Here is a 23,217-nt window from a genome sequence, read left to right on the forward strand (position 1 = left end):
ACTGCATCTAAGCTTTTCTTCTGAGCTTGCCTGGCATATTATGCATTTTGAAAAGTCAACACTTATTTGATTCTTGATTCGCGGAGGTGGCACACGCCTTATTTCTCCCATGAACAACAAAACCAAGTGGAAAGAGTGCTATAATGAAAAATAAATAAATTATTGTCACCATTATCTTCATAATCTATTGTTAAGTTATTATTATTAAATTATTATTATTAAGTTATTATTATTAAATTACTATTATTATTATTTTTAAATTATTATTATCATCATCATTATCATCATCATCATCATCATTATTATTATTTTTACTATTAATTCTACTTATTCTGTTTATTTATTTATATATTTATTCAGTCTATGTATGTATTATGTATTTATTAATTCATTTAGCGTGTCCGACCTACTATAAAAATATATGGGAAATGGGAAACCATTGCTATGTTATGTTAAACTCATCGTCTGATAAGTTTGGGGTCAGGTATCGGATAGCTTGGTGACCGCCTAACCAAGCGCACCCGAGGAGCCGGGCCTCCGGGCCACAGCTCCCCGCCCCCCCCCGGGGGATACCTGTAACACCTTTCGGTGGAATATACTTACCCAATAGATACGCTTCACATAAGGGAGTGGTGGGAGGGACAAAATATTCCCGAATCCCGTGCTGAGTCATGAATTTAAAGGAAAGCAAGAGAGAGTGCAAACGTGCCACGGCTTGAATGGAAATGGGCCCAGGCGCCAGCGGTCATCCTCGATTTTAACTTATGCTAAATTATGCTAATGTAGCATACATTTAAACTAATCGTCTGATAAGTTTGGGGTCAGGTATCGGATAGCTTGGTGACCTCCTAACCAAGCGCACCCGAGGAGCCGGGCCTCCGGGCCACAGCTCCCCGCCCAAGCAGGTGCTTGAAAAGGAGGGACTGAGGACCGGGGAATGGTACCTCCTGACCCCAAACATAACCAAGCACCACCGGAGAACAAGAACTTGAAGACCAAAGGTCGGGTCACCACGGGGAGCCCAGCAAAATAAAAAGCCAGCAGGTATGCATATCAACCAGGCACGCAAACCTGCCCTGTGGCCAACTGCCAGGCCCTACCCATCCGGTTTACCATCACCATACACTCCGTACGCCCGCTTGAGAAAACTTATTCGCTAACAAAATATCACCGAATCCCGTGCTGAGTCATGAATTTGAAGGAATGCAAGAGAGAGTGCAAACGTGCCACGGCTTGAATGGAAATGCTAATGTAGCATACATTTAACCATTGCTATTGTTTTTTACTGTGACGTCATAGCCAAGTTTTGGCAGTTCATCAATTCAAACGAGTAGAGAGCTCAACAGCGAAATCTTCTCAGCCGTGTGCTCAATTGCTTTGGAAATACCGAGCTATAAGCACTGCCTGTTCTTTATTGGAATTAACTTAATCACCGACTGAATATGCAGGCTACAGTACTCTACGGCCCCATCTGAACAAATTGTATGATTCAAAGGATAAAAGATGAGATACCTTGCCAGCAAAACACCGTGAAGCAAAACTTCGACGTGAAGATGTCTTATACAGACTGGTTTTATTTATTCAAGATATTCGATTGCTATTCGTTTAGTTCATATCATCTGATATTCACAAAGCAGCAATCATGAAAGACACTTTGCAAGAATTCCGAACGACGGACAGAACTGCACGCCACGTGCTAAGAAAAGAAATTGTTCGAAGCAGCTGAATTTGTAAACCAGCTTTTATAGGCAAGAAATTTGTGATGGAAAAGAACAGCTCTAGGATATTAGAAGAGAAGAAACTTAAGTTGGTCAACTGAGCAGTCTCCCGTTTGTACAAAATGATATCCAGTTAACTAAAACAAGGCATGCAAGGCGGCAGGTAAGAAACATAACTTTAAGCTTACATATAAGTAATTAAGCTTACTTACATAGCCCTCACTGCATTTTTCTAGAACCAGAAACCAAAAGCGGAACGAAATCTGGGGTAGTGAAAAGCAGTGTTTAATCTCATATATTAGCGTTTACGGAGATACGTTCATCTTTCATCTTAACTTAGAAGCTAAACGTCAATTTCCCCTTATGGTACTTGTCTTTTGAGAACTTGATTGGGTATTAACAATATAGCTAAACTATTTTATCGACTAGAAAATAACAAAGCAATTTACAAGTTTAAGCAATATAGATTTATTTATTTCTATTCTATTCATTTTATTTATTTATTTATTTTTTTTTTGTGTGTGATAAAAATGCTGTGTGTTTGCAAAGAATAGTGAAATTCTTTTAGGAAATAGGCATGAATGAAACTGTTGAAATGTAGTAATATCCATCGAAATAATCAATGGCCATTTATTACTAATACCAAAAGTTTCAAGTTCATGTTAGCTAGAATATCCTACAGTTTATTGTAACGAAATAAAAAGGTTGGGTTGCTTTGTCCTGCCAATGACTGTTTGGTAGCGGTGAGCGGCTGCACGGGGCCAGTATCTACTAGATTTACATACAATTTCTGCATGGAGTTATCAAAACATGCTTTTACTGAATCAACAAAAGACAGGAAAAGTAATGAAACTTATGAGAGCATTTTTTTTTCGTTTTGACGCAATTTCAAAATTTATATAAAAAAAGAAAAACAAAAAAGGACGCAAACTGCAAACCGTTCACCGGCATTACCGGCACTACATTACATAATCTTGTATTATGATGCAATAATTATTTAAGTTGTCTTTACCATAAATCATGACGTTCATTTTAACAAATTGATAATTTCTTATTGCCATAACTCACCTCAAATATCGATGACCTTTGACTGTGAGTGTCCCTCCATTTCTTGTCTTGAATCTTCCGCGAAAATTCGCACTGAAGCGAGGCTTTCATATTCAGATTTTCCCGCGAACATTTAAAGGTAATGATAATTTAACGCTTTTGGATAGCAACAACATTATCATCAATTATATTCGGGATGCTCTACATCTTTTACATCACCTAGATGTAGATGTACAAAAGATAGCATAGTTTGTATAGACATAAGTAGAGTACTGATCAAAGTTTCAATGTTTACTCCAGTGTTTATTCCAATTAAAAAACAGTTTTCTAATGCGTTCAGTTTGACCTAAAGCAAAACCAGTTGATTAATAAAAAATAATGTTCTTTTACCAATTCTGGGTCTTAAGAATTCCATTAGACATAACGTAAAGAACGCCGTGAAGTGCCGATGCCACAGCAGTGTTAGGGGTACCAGTTGTCTACAGACATCGACAAATCTACGATTTTTATTGATATTCAATAATTACTTAGCCAATCTATTCATTAACTCTGAAAATTATAATTTGCTTATCGGGAACCCGTAAACAACCGGGACGCTACCGCAAGCTTTGAGAAAGACTCTTCCTCGCACGGAAAAGTATCCCGAAAACTCTCCCGGTACCCTAACGGGCCCGGTAATTACCGGGAGTTTTGAGAAACGATCCCAGGACCGATGAAATGCACAGAACACTGTCGCGGATCTCCTGAAAATAGACGTTTTGTTTATATTTTAGAAATGGAACATAAGCACTTTAAAACCACACAAAAAAACGTATTTTATGGTGTATACAGGTTTGCATTGCATAGGGAGCGGTCATTTATTACTGGGGGTGGGCGGCAATTTTGCAAAATCCTTTTGCCCCCCCCCCCCCCTCAAATACAAGCCTGAACCCCCCCCCCCCCCCCCCCACTAGACCGGAAGCCCAAAAAATTGCATCCCCCCCCCCCCCCCCCCACACACACACACATTTTTATATTCAATAAAACCACAGAGACTTGATATACATACTAAGGCTAAGTTCAAACGTCGGATTATCCATGAGCCGTATTCAATGCAAATGCTTGCAAATGAAGATGAAACAATCGACTTGATTGATCCATTTGCCTGTTTGCACGCATTTGCAGTGAATACGGCTCATGGATAATACCACGTTTAAACTTAGTCTAAGTGTAGCTGAATATAACCTTTACTAAAGATCAGCTAGCATGGCAATTTTGTTCTATTTAACTAAAGTATGTACCTTCACTTTCGCTAGTTTAAGAGTGGCACAGAGATAAACAACAAATACTGGTGTCGCTAGAAAACGACTACGTCGTCGACAATTTTAACAAAGACCTTCGAGTTCAACTGTTTTGAACGGGCAGCTTTGTCTGTCAACCATGAGAGCGTTTTTTCAAAATTTATTTATATAAAGACAAGATTAGTACCTGAACAATATGGAACTAGATATACAATAGTAGGAAACATTATGAACTGAATACAATTTTCTTTTCAACAATGAATCTCTTGCCCCAGTATTTTAATGCTAAAAATTAAAACCAGACTTAAATCCGACGCCCAAATAATGTGACTCCTCCCCTTTAATGACAGCCCCCCCAAAAAATGTGACCCCCCCCCTAAATCCGCGCCAAAAAAAATGAGCCCCCCTACATATTTCCTCCCTCAGTAATTAATGAGCGCTCCCATAGATAAAACGTGTCTTCATACGTATCATGGACTCCTGGAATTAGCATAGCAAATAACTGCCCCCAAACCAAAACAAGTTGAACCTAGAAGTCTGATTTGACACTTCGTCAAATTGTATAGTAAAAATCCAAAGAAAGCCTCCCTTTATGTAAATTGTCTTGTTTTTGCTGATACGAAATTTGACACCGTCTTTTGCTAGCTGTAGATAAATTTCGCATTTCAGTAGGATGGGGTGAGGCCGACTTAGCGTTGAAGTGCAAGAAACAAACAAAAGGCGAAAAAGTTTTTTCATAAAATCTGCCGTACTTTTGTTTTAAGATGAAGTTCAGTCGACTTACTCTATATTATAAAAGGGTAAGGGAAGTATTTTTGAAAACGTGCGGAGTTTTTGAAGACTCTCCCCTCCCTCCTTAGTTTCTGATTTGATAGAAGAGAAATCGAGTACTTCAAGATGGAGGGATCGTGGAAAAAGCTCTGTGTTGTTATCTTCATTTTGGGGCAAATTGGACTCGTTTTTTGCTTTTTATACTTTGGGTTTTTAGAACAATTACAGAACCATGGAATTCGACCTTATCTTGATCATTTTGCTGACGAAAGCGAAGAACTATATTCAGAAGTTGACTTTGAAGATTTGACACGCTTCTCTTTCAAGAAAGTTAATGCGACGACAATATACTCAGCGGAGTCAAACAACGAAACAAAGGCAAGAGTAAGTTATCGTTATCCCCCTGGGAAAAAAATATTGTTTCCAAAGATTTACCACAAACCTGGGGAGATATTTATGATGGTTATGGTAACGACGATTCCTAAAGCTGTCACAAGGCGAGAAGCCATACGGAGGACATGGGCACAAATCGTAAAACAAACACCAGATCATGCAACGACAATAGGCAATTCCACAAATTATTCAACCGATGCGGTCGTTTACATCCAATTTATGGTTGGAAAAACAGGGGATTTAAGACAAGATGCTGATATTGAAACAGAAGCAGCTACATTTGGGGATATTTTACGTGGAAATTATGAAGAAACGTACCGTAATATTGTTGTCAAAGTGTTTTATGCATTCAAATGGGCATTACAATTCAAACCGAAGTATATCTTAAAGGTCGATGACGATGTATACGCTCATATACCAAGATTTGTTAGCTGGCTTCGTAAATCTTCTACGCCGAAAAGGTTATACGCTGGCTATGTTCATTTCAATGCGTACATTTCACGTAACCCAAAGAACCAACACTATGTCAGCAAAAAACAATTTCCCGAAAAAAAATTCCCAAATTACTGTGCTGGCCCTTGCTATATTATCTCTGGGAATCTCTTAGAGGAATTTACAAAGCAGGCCAAGAAGGTCCCCATATTCCGGGTTGAGGATGCATTTATGGGGCTCCTTGCAAGACAATCAAAGGTCAAACCCCTTGACATTGGCGGGAAGTTGTTTATATGGGACAGGTCTCTCAGAAACTCCGTAAGGAACTGGCCTGACAGCAAGCTACTGAATGCTCTCTGTTTGGGAGATAGCTTGAACCCTTACACTATACAATACCTACACAAACGATTTCTCAAAATGTTAGTTTAGTTGTAGGGGGTTGTAGGAGTTTAGGCTATCAGGGGCAGATCAGCCCCCCTTTTTAAAAATAACAAGAAATATAAGGAAATCCACGGAAGAACAATGAATCCGGCCCCCACTCTCTTGATACCCTTGCTTCGGCCCCCCATTTTTGGAGCTCCTGGATCTGCCCCTGGCTTTGGTAATACTAGGCAACGTTACCTACAACTTGTTGTCTAACCATCCCATTCCTTAATGTACATCAAGCTTGTTTAAGCTGAGACAATAAAGCATGTAAAGAGGGCTATACAGTGAGGCAGGACAAAGTAAGCATACACCACTTGGTCTGGTCACTAAAATATTGGGATTTTCCACATATTGTGAAGGGCAGGACAAGGTGGTATAGCTGAAGTCTGCAGGTTTTATTAAAGAATAGCTGTTTTTAGATATGACATGCCTATTTTTCATTGTGTAAGTGTAACCTCCACCTTAGTTGAATAACTTATTATATCATGTTTTATTCATATTTTATATTTGTATACACTTTAGTTGTGTAATGATTATTTATGAAAGTTCTGATAGTTATGAGAGTGGAATATATATCTGTATATAAAGGGAAATACTCCTTGTTCAAGGTTGTTGTTTATATGATGTTGTTGTCTATAAAGCATTTAGCCTGAAGGACATACCAAAAATTGATTTTGTGTTATTGGAGGTTAGAAATAAAAAATTTAAAAAATATATTCCTGAATCAAGTGATAGCACTAGATTGGATCCGTATATTTTCACTTGCATAGGGTTGTGTGAGTATAAAACATTTACTTAAAAGGCGGGCAGGGGGAGAGGGGGTAGGGATGAGAGGAGAGGCAGGGTGAGACTGGCTAGAGGAGGGGCAGGGCTAGGGGGGGGGTAAAGTTATAGGGGCTAGAGAAGGGCGTGGTGAGAAGAGGGGCAGTGAGAGATTGGCTGGAGGAGGGGCAGGGTGGGAGTAGCTAGAGAAGCGGCAGGGGTTGGGGGGCAAAGTGAGAGGGGCTAGAGAAGGGCGTGGCTAGAGGAGAGGCAGTGAGAGATTGGCTAGAGGAGGGGCAGGGTGGGAGTGGCTAGAGGAGGGGCAGGGCTAGGGGGGGGCAAAGTGAGAGGGGCTAGAAAAGGGCATGGTGAGAGGAGAGGCAGGGTGTGATTGGCTGGAGGAGGGGCAGGGTGGGAGTGGCTAGAGGAGGGGCAGGGCTAGGGGGGGGGGCAAAGTGAGAGGGGCTAGAAAAGGGCATGGTGAGAGGAGAGGCAGGGTGTGATTGGCTGGAGGAGGGGCAGGGTTGGAGTAGCTAGAGAAGCGGCAGGGCTTGGGGGGCAAAGTGAGAGGGGCTAGAGAAGGGCGTGGCTAGAGGAGAGGCAGTGAGAGATTGGCTAGAGGAGGGGCAGGGTGGGAGTGGCTAGAGGAGGGGCAGGGTGGGAGTGGCTAGAGGAGGGGCAGGGCTAGGGGGGGCAAAGTGAGAGGGGCTAGAAAAGGGCATGGTGAGAGGAGAGGCAGGGTGTGATTGGCTGGAGGAGGGGCAGGGTGACAGTGGCTAGAAAAGCGGCAGGGGGGGTAAAGTGAGAGGGGTTAGGGGAGGGGCAGTGAGAGATTGGCTGGAGGAGGGGCAGGGTTGGAGTAGGTAGAGGGGCAGGGTTAGAGGAGGGCGTGGTGAGAGGAAAGGCAGGGTGGAAGGTTCTAGAGTAAAGGCAGGGTGAGAGGGGCTAGAGGAGGTGCAGGGTGGTAGTGGGTAGAGAAAGGTGCAGGGTGGTAGTGGGTAGAGAAAGGTGCAGGGTGGTAGTGGGTAGAGAAAGGTGCAGGGTGGTAGTGGGTAGAGAAAGTTGCAGGGTGGTAGTGGGTAGAGAAAGGTGCAGGGTGGTAGTGGGTAGAGAAAGGGGCAAGGTGGTAGTGGGTAGAGAAAGTTGCAGGGTGGTAGTGGGTAGAGAAAGGTGCAGGGTGGTAGTGGGTAGAGAAAGGTGCAGGGTGGTAGTGGGTAGAGAAAGGTGCAGGGTGGTAGTGGGTAGAGAAAGGTGCAGGGTGGTAGTGGGTAGAGAAAGGGGCAAGGTGGTAGTGGGTAGAGAAAGGGGCATGGCTAGCGGCAAAATGAGAGGGGCTAGAGGAGGGCCAGGGTGGTGGTGGGTAGAGGGGCAGGGTTAGAGGAGGGCGTGGTGAGAGGAAAGACAAGGTGGGAGGGGCTAAGAGGGCTGGTTGAGAGAAGTTTCAGATGAGGGAGTAGAAGCTACAGGAGGGGGGATTTAGGGATAAGGGAATACGATTTTTAATTTCTCAAAGTGTATCACATCACATTTCATAAAAATGTCAAACTTGCAGACCTAGCTCATTATTTTAATCAACCACAAGCTTGGCTATATTTCCTTGCATGTATTGTAGTCTCGAAGAAACGAGCTGGAAATTGAGCCTAATGTGCCTGTAGGAACTAAAAAGTTTCTTAACCTGACAGTGTTGAAATAAATAGGTCTTTTATACAAACACTTTAAATAGGGACTCTCCAACCAAACACTCAACATTCGGAAACGAACTAAATTCTTAAGGTACCGGGGGGTACTCCGATATCAAACGGACGGTGATCATCGTCGGGACTTTTTTAAAACAACCCTAAAAGATACTAAAGTAGACGTGATTGGGCATAAATTTACCCCCTAAAAGATACCTCAAACAAACGTAAATAATTTGTAATAAAAACAAAACAATCAGATCATTGTTAAGCTCGCGATCAATTATCGTCCCGTGGGTTGTGATCTAAAAACACCGATTGAAACGTTTTAACGCTCTTTCATGAGCTACAAGTTAGATGAGTGATGGCTATAATAGCACCCTAAAAGATACCCTATAATCTGGGCATTTTCATTTCCGCCCCTAAAAAATACCCAAGGCTCCAAATTTACACCCAAAAAGATACGACGATGATCCCTGTCCGATGGATATAGGGAGTAACCCCCCCCCCCCCCCCCCCCCCCCGGGCCCTGTGCATCAGCATCAGCATTGCTGGAGAGACGTTGACCCAGCAGTCTGGTGTTGTTTGAACACCGTGATGGGAGATGCTAGCGAGTGTTGGCGAAAGGTTTAGCGAGGTCTAACTTTTTGTCTCGTGGTCAGCCGAGCCAAGCACATCTTTACTGGGACTGTTAGCTCAGGGACACAGCAGTATTGGGCTAACAGAACTCCCATATCCAAAAAAAGGAGCAAAATAATCCTGTCAGTTTAAAAGAAGTATATTACCGGATTTACAAATAAAGGAAACAACGGATTTTTTTTTCACATGTTGGGGCTGTTTTCAAACCGGCCCAACTTCGGCCCAGCAATGCTAACTCTGTTTGCACGGGTCGCAAGCACGGGCCGAAGTTGGGCCGGTGTGCAAACACCCCAGTATTAGCAAGTATTGTAATTAAGGGTTTGATGATTGACGAAGCGAATAGCACTTGAGATCGATTGCCTCCAAAAATAAAATCTCCATGTACAAAATATATGACTCCCATTTTGAAATTTCTGATCACTTGAATTATGTTTCAAACTGTGGGACTTATTTTCCTGACTTTTTTTATGGTCTTCCCCCCAAATCTCTATGGTCTTCCCCAATCTCTTAAGAGATTAAAACATATTCTAACTAAATATCATTCTCCTTTTTCTAGACACTTGCAAACATCCCTTTTAGCTGAGCAAACTCCTATGTGAGATTGATCATCATATTTTAGTCATGGCTTGTTCATCGTTGTCTTTCTCGGCCTCTAAAAGGCTTCCATTTGTAGATTTTTGCTGATGCTTTGTCTGCCTCCAGGGCTTGAAGCAGTACTGGAGCAGAGGTACAAATGCCGCTAACAGCATGATGCTGCCTGCAGTGTAATAGGAAGGGTCGTAAGACCCGTACAGATCTGCTATGAAACCTGAAAAGCAAACAGATCTAGGTAGTTACATGATATTGCAAGCTGCGCCCAAAAACACAATGATCAACTGCTACTAGGATTAAGCGGCGGCGAGTTTGATATTTGAAGCCTGGGAGTGATCGAACATTAGTTTTGTCATTATTTGCGAATATAGTCTCAATTTAACTCACCAGCAAGCGGAGCTCCAGCGGCATTGCCAGCAGACGTCACAAACTGACCAATCGGATAAGCCACCACTCTAAGCTCCTCCCTCACTGTCTCAAGCACCAATACGATCAAGGTTGTCACGCAACACCCAATTCCAAGCCCAAGAAACACGGAGAATATCACGAAGTGCGTGTACTGTGTGGCCAGCGGTAACAGCACCATGCTCATCCCCATGGAAACAGCGCCAAATTGATTGACAAAGAAAGGGTTGAGGGACTTGATGTCTAGGACACGGCCACTGACTATGGAAGATGCTAGTGCGCAGGCGCCGATGAAAATGAACAGTTCAGACGCATCCTTCTCTGGGATGCCTGACTCCATGCAGTATTTGACCTGGTGATTAAATGACACGTCATATCACGGCCACGTCACAGTATTTGACCTGGTGATTAAAAACGACTTCATCATCAAGTGTCTCAACAGGGTGAGCGGATGACAAAAAGATCTCTTTCCCGTCTCCCTCTATGCTACCATTATTCATAAACAAACAATCGCCTTGATCATTAAAAGTCATTACATCGACACTAGAAGACTACTTGATAGGGCGCGACACTCAGTGAACGAAAGACATGAATTCTCTTATAGAAATTCGGTCACAGAATACGTAAAGTCATACACTAAGATTATTATATCAACGTCACGCACAGATCACTAATACGATTACATCACGTCACGGTACGTCACGCAAGAAACATCAAGTGGACGTACAACACGAAAGCTCGTATAGAAATAGAACACGCAAAGTCATACACTAACACGATTTCATACAACGACACTCGTAAATCGTGCGCCATTAATGGTCAAGGGTCCATGCGCGCGCTCCCCAAAAGTAGATTGTAATGTAAGAAAACATGTCCATTGTTGTATAAAACAAATGCGTTATAAAACACAGGGCTTCTGAAGACATCACAGCGTGACATGGACAGTAGTCACGTAACTCGACCAGTGTCTAGAGGATACGAGTACGCAAAAACAGAGATCTATCCGTTAAATATCACGTCACGCACAGAACATTACGATTACATCACGGGCACGTCACTGTATTTCTCGCACAGAACGCACACCAAGTGGACGTTAGTAAAGGATGCTTCTATGGCAATATCGCGAAGGACGCGCAAAGTCATATACTATACAATTATATCACGGGCACGTCACGTACAGAATTCTACCACGAATCCATGATTATATCACGCAAAAAACATTATCACGATAATATCACCGTCACGTCACGCACAAAACATTATCACGATAATATCACGGGCACGTCAAACACAAAACATCACGATTATATCACGAGCACGTCACGCACAAAACATCACGATAATATCACGGGCACGTCACACACAAAACATTATCACGATAATATCACGGGCACATCACGCACAAAACATTATCAAGATAATATCACGGTCACGTCACGCACAAAAAATTTTCACAATATCACGGGTACGTCACGTACAAAACATTATCACGATTATATAACGGGTCCGTTACGGTACGTCACGCACAGAACAAGAACACGATTATATCACGGGCACGTCACGCAAAGAACACTCACCAAGTGGACGTAAGAGACGAATGCGGTGAGCGTCTCCAGCGTCAGTGTCACGAGTGCGATGATGTAGGCAGGCGTCCTAAGGGTCTCGGAAACGAGCGCGCACTTGCCACGTGACTGCTGTGGTTTGGTGAAGTCATCTGTTTGCTCCTCTGATATCTCGACCGGAACACGTGCAGTTGCATTTTGTACATTCGGGTCAAAGGTCAGTACGAGGAAGAGAGCAAGACCCACCACACCTGCCATAATCCTGAAACGCGGGAAAACGTGTACTAAGAAATCAAGTGCCTTCTAGACTGATTCTAAAGCGATAAAATATTTTTTGCCGCCAAAACGTGCGCGCAGTTGCCATCCAAGTCATATGTTTTTTTTATTGAAGCAAGTTGTGTATTAGTAAAAAGAACGATTTGAGAAGATTTGAGAATGTTTTATTTTACAGAGCCGAGGTTACAGACCAGTGAACCTCGGCCCCTCGCGCGCAACAAGGAATGCTAGTTTTCCAAAACATTCCCGACTAACTCCCATATGAGAGTTGGATAGCAGGCTGCGTGTTTGAAAAAGAAGAAGTGATAACTGAAGCCGTTGGCAGTGAACCATCGCGTCCACTTCAGTCTACGGAACAGATGCTCATTTGCACAAGCCACTGTCCGGCGTCCTCGATTCCATGCGACGCCATTTTAAGTCATCGTTTCACACGGATGAGATAACTTATCAAGCTTTCTACCTAGCTCAATGATAATAAACCCAAAATTTAACGTGATCAACTCTTCTAGCCGAATTCTTTTAAATTTTTTTCAGGAAACGCACTAAAAATATTGATATGGTGAAAAAGAGCTTCTGAGGAGAAATGCGACCGAACAGTGCATTTGGGGGTTTGAGTTAGAAGGCTGTTTTACTCAAAGTTTCTATGCTAAGCGCCAAACTTCGTAAATCATTCACATTAACATGATCATTTCTTAGAAATCTTGAAGATCGGACGTATTTGGTTCTTTCCTTTTTTTTCACTAACCTTTTTGGAGCACTGCAACATGCACTGCGTGGTTTCAATTAGTTTTTAAGTTTTTAAACAAAAGGACTCTCTCGATTTTAACCGCTTTAACCTGACAAATTAGGGATTATGGGTCACATGACAGTTTGATGACTCTTGTCATAGAAAACCTATTTTGCAAGTATTTTTTTTTTTTGGTTAATATCAATCATTGGTCATATGTTTACATTTTGATTCGATTGAATCGCTTTGCTTAAAAGCTGGTAAAACAACTTTCATAAATGAAACAGCCTACACTATCATATAAATGGCATTTTCCTTCTTCAGGCGGAGTACCAAAAGTAATGTTTCTAGCTTCAAAGAGGCTTAAGAGGTATCTTTCGCTGATTTTCTACCCTCTCTTTTGGTGTCTTACCCCCATGATAATGCGAAGAGGAAATTTACAATAAAAATTATGCTTGACTCATTAGCATAAAATCTCTAGGACGTGAATAAAATTATATTTTGAGCGTTTTATTCGTTTTCATTTTCTAAATTGTACCTTATCCTAAAGAGTGATGTTCACGCATAATAACAAAAATTTTATTTAGTCCAAATAAACAAAATTTGGGGGGGGGGGGGGGAAGAAAAGTTTATTTTTAACGCAGTTGCCATGCAGGAATGCACGGTTACTTGTTCATTTCATTCTTTTGTTATTTACGCACGCTTCTACGGCTAGAACAAAGATTTAGTCGAGACTGATTGAATGACACACTTTTTAATTTATCCTCCTATTTTTTAACTCGTTAGGATCTGGAGCCCATCTTTCACACACCGAGAGTTTATTAGTTGGAGATTCATATATTGTACATGATTTTCATAAAACGAGTCTATGACTAGGTGTACCAAAAATGTTTTTAGAAGCAAACATAATTATTGGCTGTTGTTGCATGTCTATGCTATTAAAGGACTTTTTTGCTCTTAATAAAGGGTGCTACGGAAATCAAACCTCCCAGACAAATTCCTGAAGGAATTCTTATCAAATGTCCAATACAAACTTTCCAGCGACCTCCACGCCTTTTCGAGATATTTAGAATATAATTACATGCGTGCTTTGCGGTTTGGAGACGGTAAAACCATGCAAGCTTGTAATCGTTTAATATATTTAAAACCAGGTGGAAATATGTGCTCAGAGTTCACTCAGATTAGGTAAAATAACAGTTTTAGCTATGCTGTGAGTCTCGGCTTTTAACTTTGCTTATGACTGGATGTACTAAAAATGTGAAATTTAGTGAGTTAGAACTTTTCTCATGTGATTCATTCTCTTCAAAGTATCGCCAAAATCTGATTCTTTTAAGACTTCTTAGGAAGTTGACTTGCTAACATGAGATAAGTTGACCCTTATACTTTATTGTCATGATATTTTTTGTTTAAAAAGTATAACAGGCGAGCATACTATCTAATGTTATAAATGTAATAAAACTTCGCAAAACATTGCCTTCGTCAAAGCGTGGGCTGTTGTCATGACAAATAACAGAAAATGGCGTCGCATGGAATCGAGGACGCCGGACAGTGGCTTATGCAAATAAGCATCTGTTCCGTAGACTGCTTACAACACGGCACGATTTTCCAGGATGGGGGACTGGGCATAGCTCGGTCGCACACTCACTAGATACCAAACGAGCATCAGCCCTTTTACTAGATAGGGAAATTTATCTTACCGGAAAGTAATACGCCATCCGTACGCATCGAGCAACACTTGAAGCACAGGCCCCTGGGCCAAAACGCCAACAGATATCCCGGATGTTAAGAAACCTAGCGCCAGACCTCTTCTCTTTTCAAAGTACTCGGCCACCGCGTACACGCATGACATGTAGAAGAGACAGCTGCCCAGTCCGTACAGCACGCTATAGGAAAAGAAGATATGCAGGGAGGCTTTGGTGAATGACGTAAGAACGAGGCTGATGCAGCACGTCAGCGAACCGAGGACAGCGGTAACACGAAAGCTGAGCTTGCCAATCAGAAGTCCGGCCAGCGGTGATGCGAAAAAGGTCAGACACTGAGTGATGGAGCCAACCCACGCTGCAAGCAAGGATTTGAATTAATAGCCAATTATAAAGTATTAATTCTACCAGCTGGCCCGTCGATTGTTCAAAACAACTGCTCCATGAGGTGCTATAAAGTGTAAAAAAAAAATTACCAGAGAAATCGCGGAAAATTAGCGACTCATTAGAGTGTTTTTCATAAACCCGTGAAACAATAAAAATGTTTATCGGGTTACACCCATATGCTACTGTTCTATTAATGGAAGGGAGCTAATGGCGCTTATTATTCTTTACTGCAACGAATACAACTCCAAGGCCTCAGAAAACATCCGGGCGTTTAACGAACAAAGACTCCGATGACAGACCTGAACGTTTTAGTATCCGCTCGCCCCGCCCCCTAGTGATAACTCCTTTCAAATCAACCCTTTGCAAAATAAAAAGTACTTAAAACTCCATTTAACAGTGCTTTCTTGGTCAAGGTCTGGTGACTCCCGATACTTGACTTATTTCAATTTCTCTTTGATGTTTGTGTACTATCGTCAGGATAAAAAACTGATATAAGTTACAAAATGATCGATCGGATATAACACAGACCTTCACTTGCTTGTTGTTCTTTTAAGCCCAAAATAGACAACAACAACACATCACGATTACTTTACACATAGACTAGCATAGAAAATGCCAGGATTTCTTCGAACCCACCATCATCCTAGCCTGCGTCACATTCAGAAAAAAATCCACCAGATGACCAGATTATTCCCTGCTGTGACTCAGGCTACGCGACCGCCATCCAGGAATATTAATATTCATCAAGAAAAAAAAAAGAAATTCCAATATATGCAAATAGACACATAACACATTATCACGACCTTTGCTTTGAGGAAGATTACATGATAACCTGATAACCTACCTATTTTCTGTCTGGAGTCGTTGAAATAATTCAGTAATACCGGCATAACCACAGCAAAGCAATGACTGAAGCCGAGAATTATTATGGTGGAAATACTTGCTGATACACACACGAGAAATGACCACCAACTATCCTTCTCTTTTGGAGCCCTTTTGCTCGTTAAACACGCTAGCCCCATCATGTTTACAGTTATTCCCTTCGAAGCCTGTTTGGAAACAAAATAAGAGAAAAAAATCAATCCGACGCTAAGCTTAGCTGGGAGAGATAGCCAGTCAAAGCAGTGTACGGCGGATGGCACGTGTTCGATGCTGCTTACAAAACAAATCCAAACAAAGAAAAAATCACTTGTCGTTGTCCATACTAAGTAAAGCTTGTAGTATTGGTGCCTACTTATATCCTCTGTGCTTAAGAAACTTATCTCGACGTAACTTCTATCTACTAGGATAAACCAAAAGAGCTACTATTCAACATTTTGATTCTTCTTGGTGCTCTTTTGACAACGATGATTAAAACAGAATTTTGTTTTGACATTTTGGTATAAGTACGGTTACTTGATCTGTTAAACAAAAGCACAAAAATAGATATGTCTTGGACCATCTAAAGAAACTCACCTATTAAAACTTTAAAGGAGTTACGGAAACTATTCCGGCTTCAGCTGTTTTTCATCGGGAAGAATGAAGAACACTACCACGAGTGACGAGTCGTGCTGAACAGATTGACTTTTTAATTTATGCTGATTATAAGCAGTCACGTGATATGAAAACACGTCACGCATTACTTTGTATAACAGCGTTTATGATAACAGTACTTAGTTTACACCCTTTTTCAGTCTAACAAACAAACCTAGGCACACAGGATGAGTACAAAAAAGATGAAAAGGTCTTGCATTATTTTATTTTCTTTTAAAGTGGCACCTTTTTTCTTAACGAAAACTTATAGTATATTTTCTATAAGAATTATTGTTTTTCATAACAGTAAATTGATTTCCGAATATTTATCAACATTTTAAGGTTAGAAAGAGGCGTAACTTCAAAAGAAGATGTTTACGCGCGAACATTACTTTTTATACTGTTATACACAACGAATTTCGCGGTAAAAGTCACAAAGGAAAAAAAAAACACACGCACACAACCGAAATAACATATATATACCCTCAGGACCGAGGAAAGAAGGTGGACACTCACATGATACTGACTAATTTTAAAATACGTTCTACTAAATATCCTAAACAGGGGCGGATCTAGCTTTTCGCTAAAGGGGGGTTTGGGTCAGTGACAAAGGGGGTAGGGGGTAATTTTTTTGTTACATATGGCTTTCTGGCAGCCCAAGGGGGGGGTTAAACCCTTTAAACACTCCCCCTAGATCCGCTAATGCTAAACTCCTATTTCTAGACACTTGCAACGACCCTTTTACTGTAGTTAGCAAACTTCTTTTTGTAGCAAATGATCACAATCTAGTCGTGATTTCCTCATCACTGTCTTTCTCAGCCTCCCCCAGGCTTCCATTTGTAGATCTTTGCTGATGCTTTGTCTGCCTCCAGGGCTTAAAGCAGTACTGAAGCAGAGGTACAAATGCCGCTAACAGCATGATGCTACCTGCAGTGTAATAGGAAGGGTCGTAAGACCCGTACAGATCTGCTATGAAACCTGAAAAGCAAACAGATCTAGGTAGTTACATGATATTGCAAGCTGCGCCCAAAAACACAATGAACAACTGCTACTAGGATTAAGCGGCGGCGAGTTTGATATTTGAAGCCAGGGAGTGATCGAACATTAATTTTGTCATTATTTGCGAATATAGTCTCAATTGAACTCACCAGCAAGCGGAGCTCCAGCGGCATTGCCAGCAGACGTCACAAACTGACCAATCGGATAAGCCACCTCTCTAAGCTCCTCCCTCACTGTCTCAAGCACCAATACGATCAAGGTTGTCACGCAACACCCAATTCCAAGCCCAAGAAACACGGAGAATATCACGAAGTGCGTGTACTGTGTGGCCAGCGGTAACAGCACCATGCCCATCCCCATGGAAACAGCGCCAAATTGATTGACAAAGAAAGGGTTGAGGGACTTGATGTCTAGGACACGGCCGCTGACTATGGAAGAGACCAGTGAGCAGGCGCCGATGAAAATGAACAGTTCAGACGCATCCTTCTCTGGGATGCCTGACTCCATGCAGTATTTGACCTGGTGATTAAATGACACGTCATATCACGGCCACGTCACAGTGCGTCACCCAAAAAACAAGAACACGATTATATCACGGGCACGTCACGCGCAGAACAAGAACACCAGTATATCACGGCCACGTCACAGTGCGTCACGCAGGGAACATTACGTCACACACAAAACGAACATTACGTCACACACAAAACATTATCACGATAAAATCACGGTAACATCACCCACAAAACATAATCACGATAATATCACGGGCACGTCACGTACAAAACATTATCACGATTATATCACGAACACGTTACGGTACGTCACGCAAAGAACACTCACCAAGTGGACGTAAGAGACGAATGCGGTGAGCGTCTCCAGCGTGAGTGTCACGAGTGCGATGATGTAGGCAGGCGTCCTAAGGGTCTCGGTAACGAGCGCGCACTTGCCACGTGACTGCTGTGGCTTGGTGACGTCATCTGTTTGCTCCTCTGATATCTCGGCCTTTTTGACATTCGGGTCCAAGGTCAAGAGGAGGAAGAGAGCGACACCCACCACACCTGCCATAATCCTGAAACGCGGGAAAACGTGTGCTAAGAAATCACGTGGTTTCTTGAGTGGTAAGCTAACGCCAAAGTAAACACAAAAATGGCTTGTAGTTACGCCAGAGAGTGACGAAAAAATAAAATATTTCAATAAATAAGGTTTTTTCTGGCATATAAACTTTATGTTTGGTAGGCGCTGAATAATATTTTGTTGTTGTTGTTGTTGTTTTGCCGCCAATGCTATTACGTAGTACAAGTCGTAATTTTTAATATGTAGTGTTAGCCGGCACTTATTTGTGGTTATTTGAGAATGTTTTATTCTACAGCCTCGAGGTTGCAGGCCAGTGATCTTCGTCGAAAACATTCCCGACTAACTCCCAAACGGCTAACTGTAGCAGGCTAATCTGGAAAGGCGAGGTATTCAAAGTTCTCCCCGTAGAAAGCAAGCTGTTTCAAACTTTTTCACAGTTCCCAAGCGGAACTGATCCTTGATTGAACCGTCACCCTCTGACTAGAAAAGCGAAGCCGTTGGCAGTGAACTACCGCGTGCACTTAAAAACACGACGATATTATCCAGGATGGGGGACTGGGCATAGCTCGGTCGCACACTCGCTAGGATACCAAAGGAGCATCAACGTTTTACTAGAATTGATAGTTATCTTACCGGAAAGTACCACGCCATCCGTACGCATCGAGCAACACTTGAAGCACAGGCCCCTGGGCCAGAACGCCAACAGATATCCCGGATGTTAAGAATCCTAGCGCCAGACCTCTTCTCTTTTCAAAGTACTCGGCCACCGCGTACACGCATGACATGTAGAAGAGACAGCTGCCCAGTCCGTACAGCACGCTATAGGAAAAGAAGATATGCAGGGAGGCTTTGGTGAACGATGTGAGAACGAGGCTGATGCAGCACGTCAGCGAACCCAGGACAGCGGTAACACGAAAGTTGAACCTGCCAATCAAAAGTCCGGCCAGCGGTGATGCCAAAAAGGTCAGACACTGCGCTATGGAGCCAACCCACGCTGGAAGCAAGGATTTGAATCATTAGCCAACATAGATAGTTAATGAGGGAGGAGAGAAAATGCAATAGACGCGAGAGGGTCACCTGGGCTGTCCTTCAAGGCATGAAAGAATTAAGATTAACGGCACACATAAAGCTATCTTTTTGGGGGTCTAGAACCGAGAAAACTTCAATTCCAAGTCAGCCGCAATGTGGTAACCTTGACAAATGACAATGAATTTGAAGGTACGCTCCCCCATCCCTTAAAAAGATACAGATTAATTTCCTGATATTCCTTTAAGTGACAGCGTTTAATAAAAAATGACAATTTCTTTGATAACTTTTCTCCAGCATGGCTAAGATGCTCCTCCGTAGGGCAGCTAAAGCTTGCAGCTCACAGACCCGACGTCACGTGATCACACTCTATTGGTAAACAACGGAAGAACGTAGGCGGCGTATTTTTCATTTGTAGTTTTATTTCAAGATGCATATGAAGAAAACGTTTTTGTTTGGGGGTCCGGTACCACGCGAGGAATCTTAGTTTCTTTTCAGAGACTTTCTCTATTGAGTAAAGCTGGTCACAGTTACCTTTTTGCTTTTCTAATTACAAGTCATAAAGTTTACGAAGCACCTGCGGTACGGCAATCTTAAAAATGACAAGAGTAACGCAGTTTTTCCTAATACGAAATATGATTAGTTTCCTTATATAAAAGTGACCGCGTATGGCAAAAACGACAATTTTTGGCTAAATTTTCTTAAAATATTGCCAAATGCTGTTCCTACGCCCCTTGCAGTAGGGGATTCGCTAGCCTTCCCTACATGCACCGCTTTAACTCAAAAAAGCAGCAGAAAAAAAGGCACTCCAGGAATCCGGTGGAAAGGAGCTGGGAACGAGTGACGTTTGGTATTGTCCCTTCTCCCTTCGCAAGGGAATCTGTTCGCCACACCAACCCCGCGAAGTTATTTAGACGCACTCTCGGTTTTTTAACGTTTGTGGTAACTGTAGAAATAGTGTATATACTTTCCCTGAGTTTGGAATTCGGCGTAAGATCGTGTGCGAATATAGTGACTCCCCCGCTCTAGAGTAGAACTTTTTCTTCTAGGGAACATAAAGACGATTTGTGCTAGAATTTTATCACTGAAAGTAGATATTTGTGATGAATACAACCCGGCCAGAGAAATATGAGTTCAAATAAGTGCAAGAACACTTAGACCATACAAATTTCTTTTATGGAATGATCTAGATCGAGCTCGCCGTCTTTGATTTTACGGAAAAAATTGTCGTCTAATTGAAGACGGAACGACCGAAATGAAAACTAAATGATTTACAACGAGTATATGTAGGTAGGCCCTTGGACTTGTGCACAAAAAGGTAAAAAACAGTCATAAAAACGCTGCTTGCAAGATATTTGAACAATTGGAAAGATAGTGCGAGATTTCTGCTAGACGTACGCCTGGCGCATTCGACCCCTTGAAACCGCATCCTGACCGTCATGCACCGTGCGCTTCTTTAACATCCCCAAAATGCATCGCGCGGCGTCTGGGTGCGCCCTCACCCACAAGTGACACCCCTCATAAAACAACCCTTTGCAAAATAAAGTACTACAAACTCCATTTAACCGTGCTTTCTTTGTCAAGGTCTGGTGACTCTCGACAACTAATTTCAATTTATCTTCGATGTTTGTGTAATATCGTCAGGATAAAAAAAAATGTAAACAGAAATAAAATAAAAACGATCGATTGGATATACCACAGACAAAATAGACAAAACATTTCAGGATTACAGACTCACATAGACTCCCATAGATAAAAAAAAAATGCCATGATTTTTAGTACCCACTTTCATCCTAACCTACCTATTTTCTGTCTGGAGTCGTTGAAATAATTCAGTAATACCGGCATAACCACAGCAAAGCAATTACTGAAGCCGAGAAATATGATGCTTGAAATACTTGCTGATACACACACGAGAAATGACCACCAACTATCCTTCTCTTTTGGAGCCCTTTTGCTCGTTAAACACGCTAGCCCCATCACGTTACAGTTATTTCCTTCGAAGCCTGTTTGGAAACAAAATAAGAGGAAAAATCAATCCGAGGCAAGGATAAGCTAGCAGTGATAAGTGGTCAAAGTAATGTTCAACGGATAGCACGTGTTCGATGCTGTTTATAAATAAATCTAAACGAATCACTTTCGATGTTCATGCATTGGTTCCATTATCTATATCTTATGAGTTTTTATGAAATTTATCTTTAGTTCTATCTACTCGGATCAACCAAAAAAGCTACTTATTTTCAAACAGAATCGATCCCTCTTGGTGCCCTTCTGACCATATGATGAATACCAGACAGTATTTTGTTTTGACATGATATAAGTACTGTTATTTAATCTGTTAGACTGGCTTATGGGTACTAATTATTCTTAATATTAAAGGTGTTAGATAAAGTCCAACAATATCGAAGCCGTCAAAGCCAGGCATTGGCAACCTTTATTGGATAATTGTTTTGATTTATCCATATTCTTCGAGACGCATGGCTACTTTCGGTCGTAGAACTGCCATTTGCCATTTGCACTGACAACCTTTGAAATAGGTGTGAATACCAGACAGTATTTTGTTTGACATAATATAAGCACTGTTATTTGATCTGTTAGACCAAATTTGGCTTATGGGTATTATTTTTTCGTGAAATTAAAGGTGTTAAATAAAGTCCAGCAATGTCAAAGCCGTCAAAGCCAAGCATTGGTAACCTTTATTGGATAATTATTGTTTTGATTAATCCATATAATTTCTTCGAGGCGCATGATCACTTTCGGTCGTAGAGCTACCATTAATCATTTGCACTGACAACCTTTGAAATAGGTGTATGTCATGGACCAACTAAAGAAAAATGTAGTAAGGAAAACCAGAGGACAGCGTATGTCTGCAGACATAGGACCTTGTGGTCTGCGTCGACAGTTTGAAATGAATAAGATATTTAAAAGAAAATGTCGACAACGCAGATATGGTTTTTAGAACTATATTTCGTCAGACCAATATCTGCCTTCTTCAGGTTACCTTATGGTTAAAAACAATATCTGCGTTGTTGTCGACTTTTTCTTTTAAATTATTTATCTAAAGAAACTCACCTTTTAAAACTTTAAAGAAAGTTACGGAAACTAATCAGGCTGCAGCTGTTTTCATCGAGAAGAATGAAGAACACTACCCCGAACGATTGAACTTTTGAATTTGACTTTCAAATTCATTCTGATTAACACATAGATTTAAGCACTGCCTAAAAGCGGAAGTAGCATTTTTTCTCCCTACATGTGTGCAGACCTGGGGCCAGTATGCCCCCCCCCCACCCCCTTTGAAGACCAAAATTTAGGGCAGGGGGCATAAAAAAAGATATGAAAGCATAGCTCAGGTGGGTAGCTTCGGAATCTACTGTAAACCCAGTAAGAGTGGAGCAATGGGCGTGAGATCTCGTAGAAAGGAGTTGAACCTCTCCTCTAAGGCAGCGATGGAGGGGATCTCACGCCTTAGCAAATGCTACTACCACTCGCTGGACTCAGCACCGAGACTGTTAACTTCATTCCGCTATGTTTGACTCCCTCGGAGCAGATACCTTGTTCGAATTTTTGCTCTAGCTCAGACTTGCATAGCCTTTGGACCCGGTTTCTTGACTTCTTTTATGCTGGAGAGCCCTTACCGTGCTGCAAGACTACTATCTGCCTTCGGATGACCAACAAGGAAATTTTTTATGTTACCCTGGCTTTGCTAACAGAGCATCTTTTGGCTTTCTTTAACGGCAAGTGAATCTCCACAGCGTTAATCATAGTGCTTAGGAAAATAGCAAACGTATCCCTCGTCAGGTAATGTAGCGACGTC

General features: G+C 41.8%; 3 protein-coding genes and 1 long non-coding RNA gene across 4 annotated transcripts; 2 read left to right on the forward strand and 2 right to left on the reverse strand.

The window, feature by feature from the left end:
• The first annotated feature begins 3,942 nt into the window (after window positions 1-3,942).
• LOC5509934 (UDP-GalNAc:beta-1,3-N-acetylgalactosaminyltransferase 1) lies at window positions 3,943-6,781 on the forward strand. The gene has a single exon (XM_032379014.2). It carries the CDS (start codon window positions 4,943-4,945, stop codon window positions 6,068-6,070), a length of 1,128 nt encoding a protein of 375 aa, XP_032234905.1. The 5' UTR covers window positions 3,943-4,942; the 3' UTR covers window positions 6,071-6,781.
• Window positions 6,782-8,304: 1,523 nt separating this feature from the next.
• LOC5509940 (monocarboxylate transporter 10) lies at window positions 8,305-16,366 on the reverse strand. The gene is made up of 6 exons (XM_032379011.2): window positions 16,248-16,366; window positions 15,637-15,841; window positions 14,403-14,763; window positions 11,718-11,964; window positions 10,123-10,492; window positions 8,305-9,952 (listed from the first exon to the last, which is right to left on the reverse strand). The coding sequence occupies exons 2-6, from the start codon at window positions 15,815-15,817 to the stop codon at window positions 9,753-9,755; spliced, it is 1,359 nt and encodes a 452-aa protein (XP_032234902.1). The 5' UTR covers window positions 15,818-15,841; window positions 16,248-16,366; the 3' UTR covers window positions 8,305-9,752.
• LOC116616879 lies at window positions 10,446-11,503 on the forward strand. Its single transcript, XR_004295502.2, has 2 exons — window positions 10,446-10,583; window positions 11,052-11,503. It is a non-coding gene; the product is annotated as an uncharacterized LOC116616879 (long non-coding RNA).
• Window positions 16,367-16,413: 47 nt separating the features above from the next.
• Window positions 16,414-22,868, reverse strand: LOC116616878 (monocarboxylate transporter 10). The gene is made up of 6 exons (XM_032379012.2): window positions 22,476-22,868; window positions 21,206-21,409; window positions 19,011-19,371; window positions 18,144-18,372; window positions 17,453-17,822; window positions 16,414-17,282 (listed from the first exon to the last, which is right to left on the reverse strand). The coding sequence occupies exons 2-6, from the start codon at window positions 21,381-21,383 to the stop codon at window positions 17,083-17,085; spliced, it is 1,338 nt and encodes a 445-aa protein (XP_032234903.2). The 5' UTR covers window positions 21,384-21,409; window positions 22,476-22,868; the 3' UTR covers window positions 16,414-17,082.
• Between the last annotated feature and the right edge of the window lie 349 nt (window positions 22,869-23,217).

This window comes from Nematostella vectensis, chromosome 9 (genome assembly GCF_932526225.1).
Source record: "Nematostella vectensis chromosome 9, jaNemVect1.1, whole genome shotgun sequence".
Classification (NCBI taxonomy): domain Eukaryota; kingdom Metazoa; phylum Cnidaria; class Anthozoa; order Actiniaria; family Edwardsiidae; genus Nematostella; species Nematostella vectensis.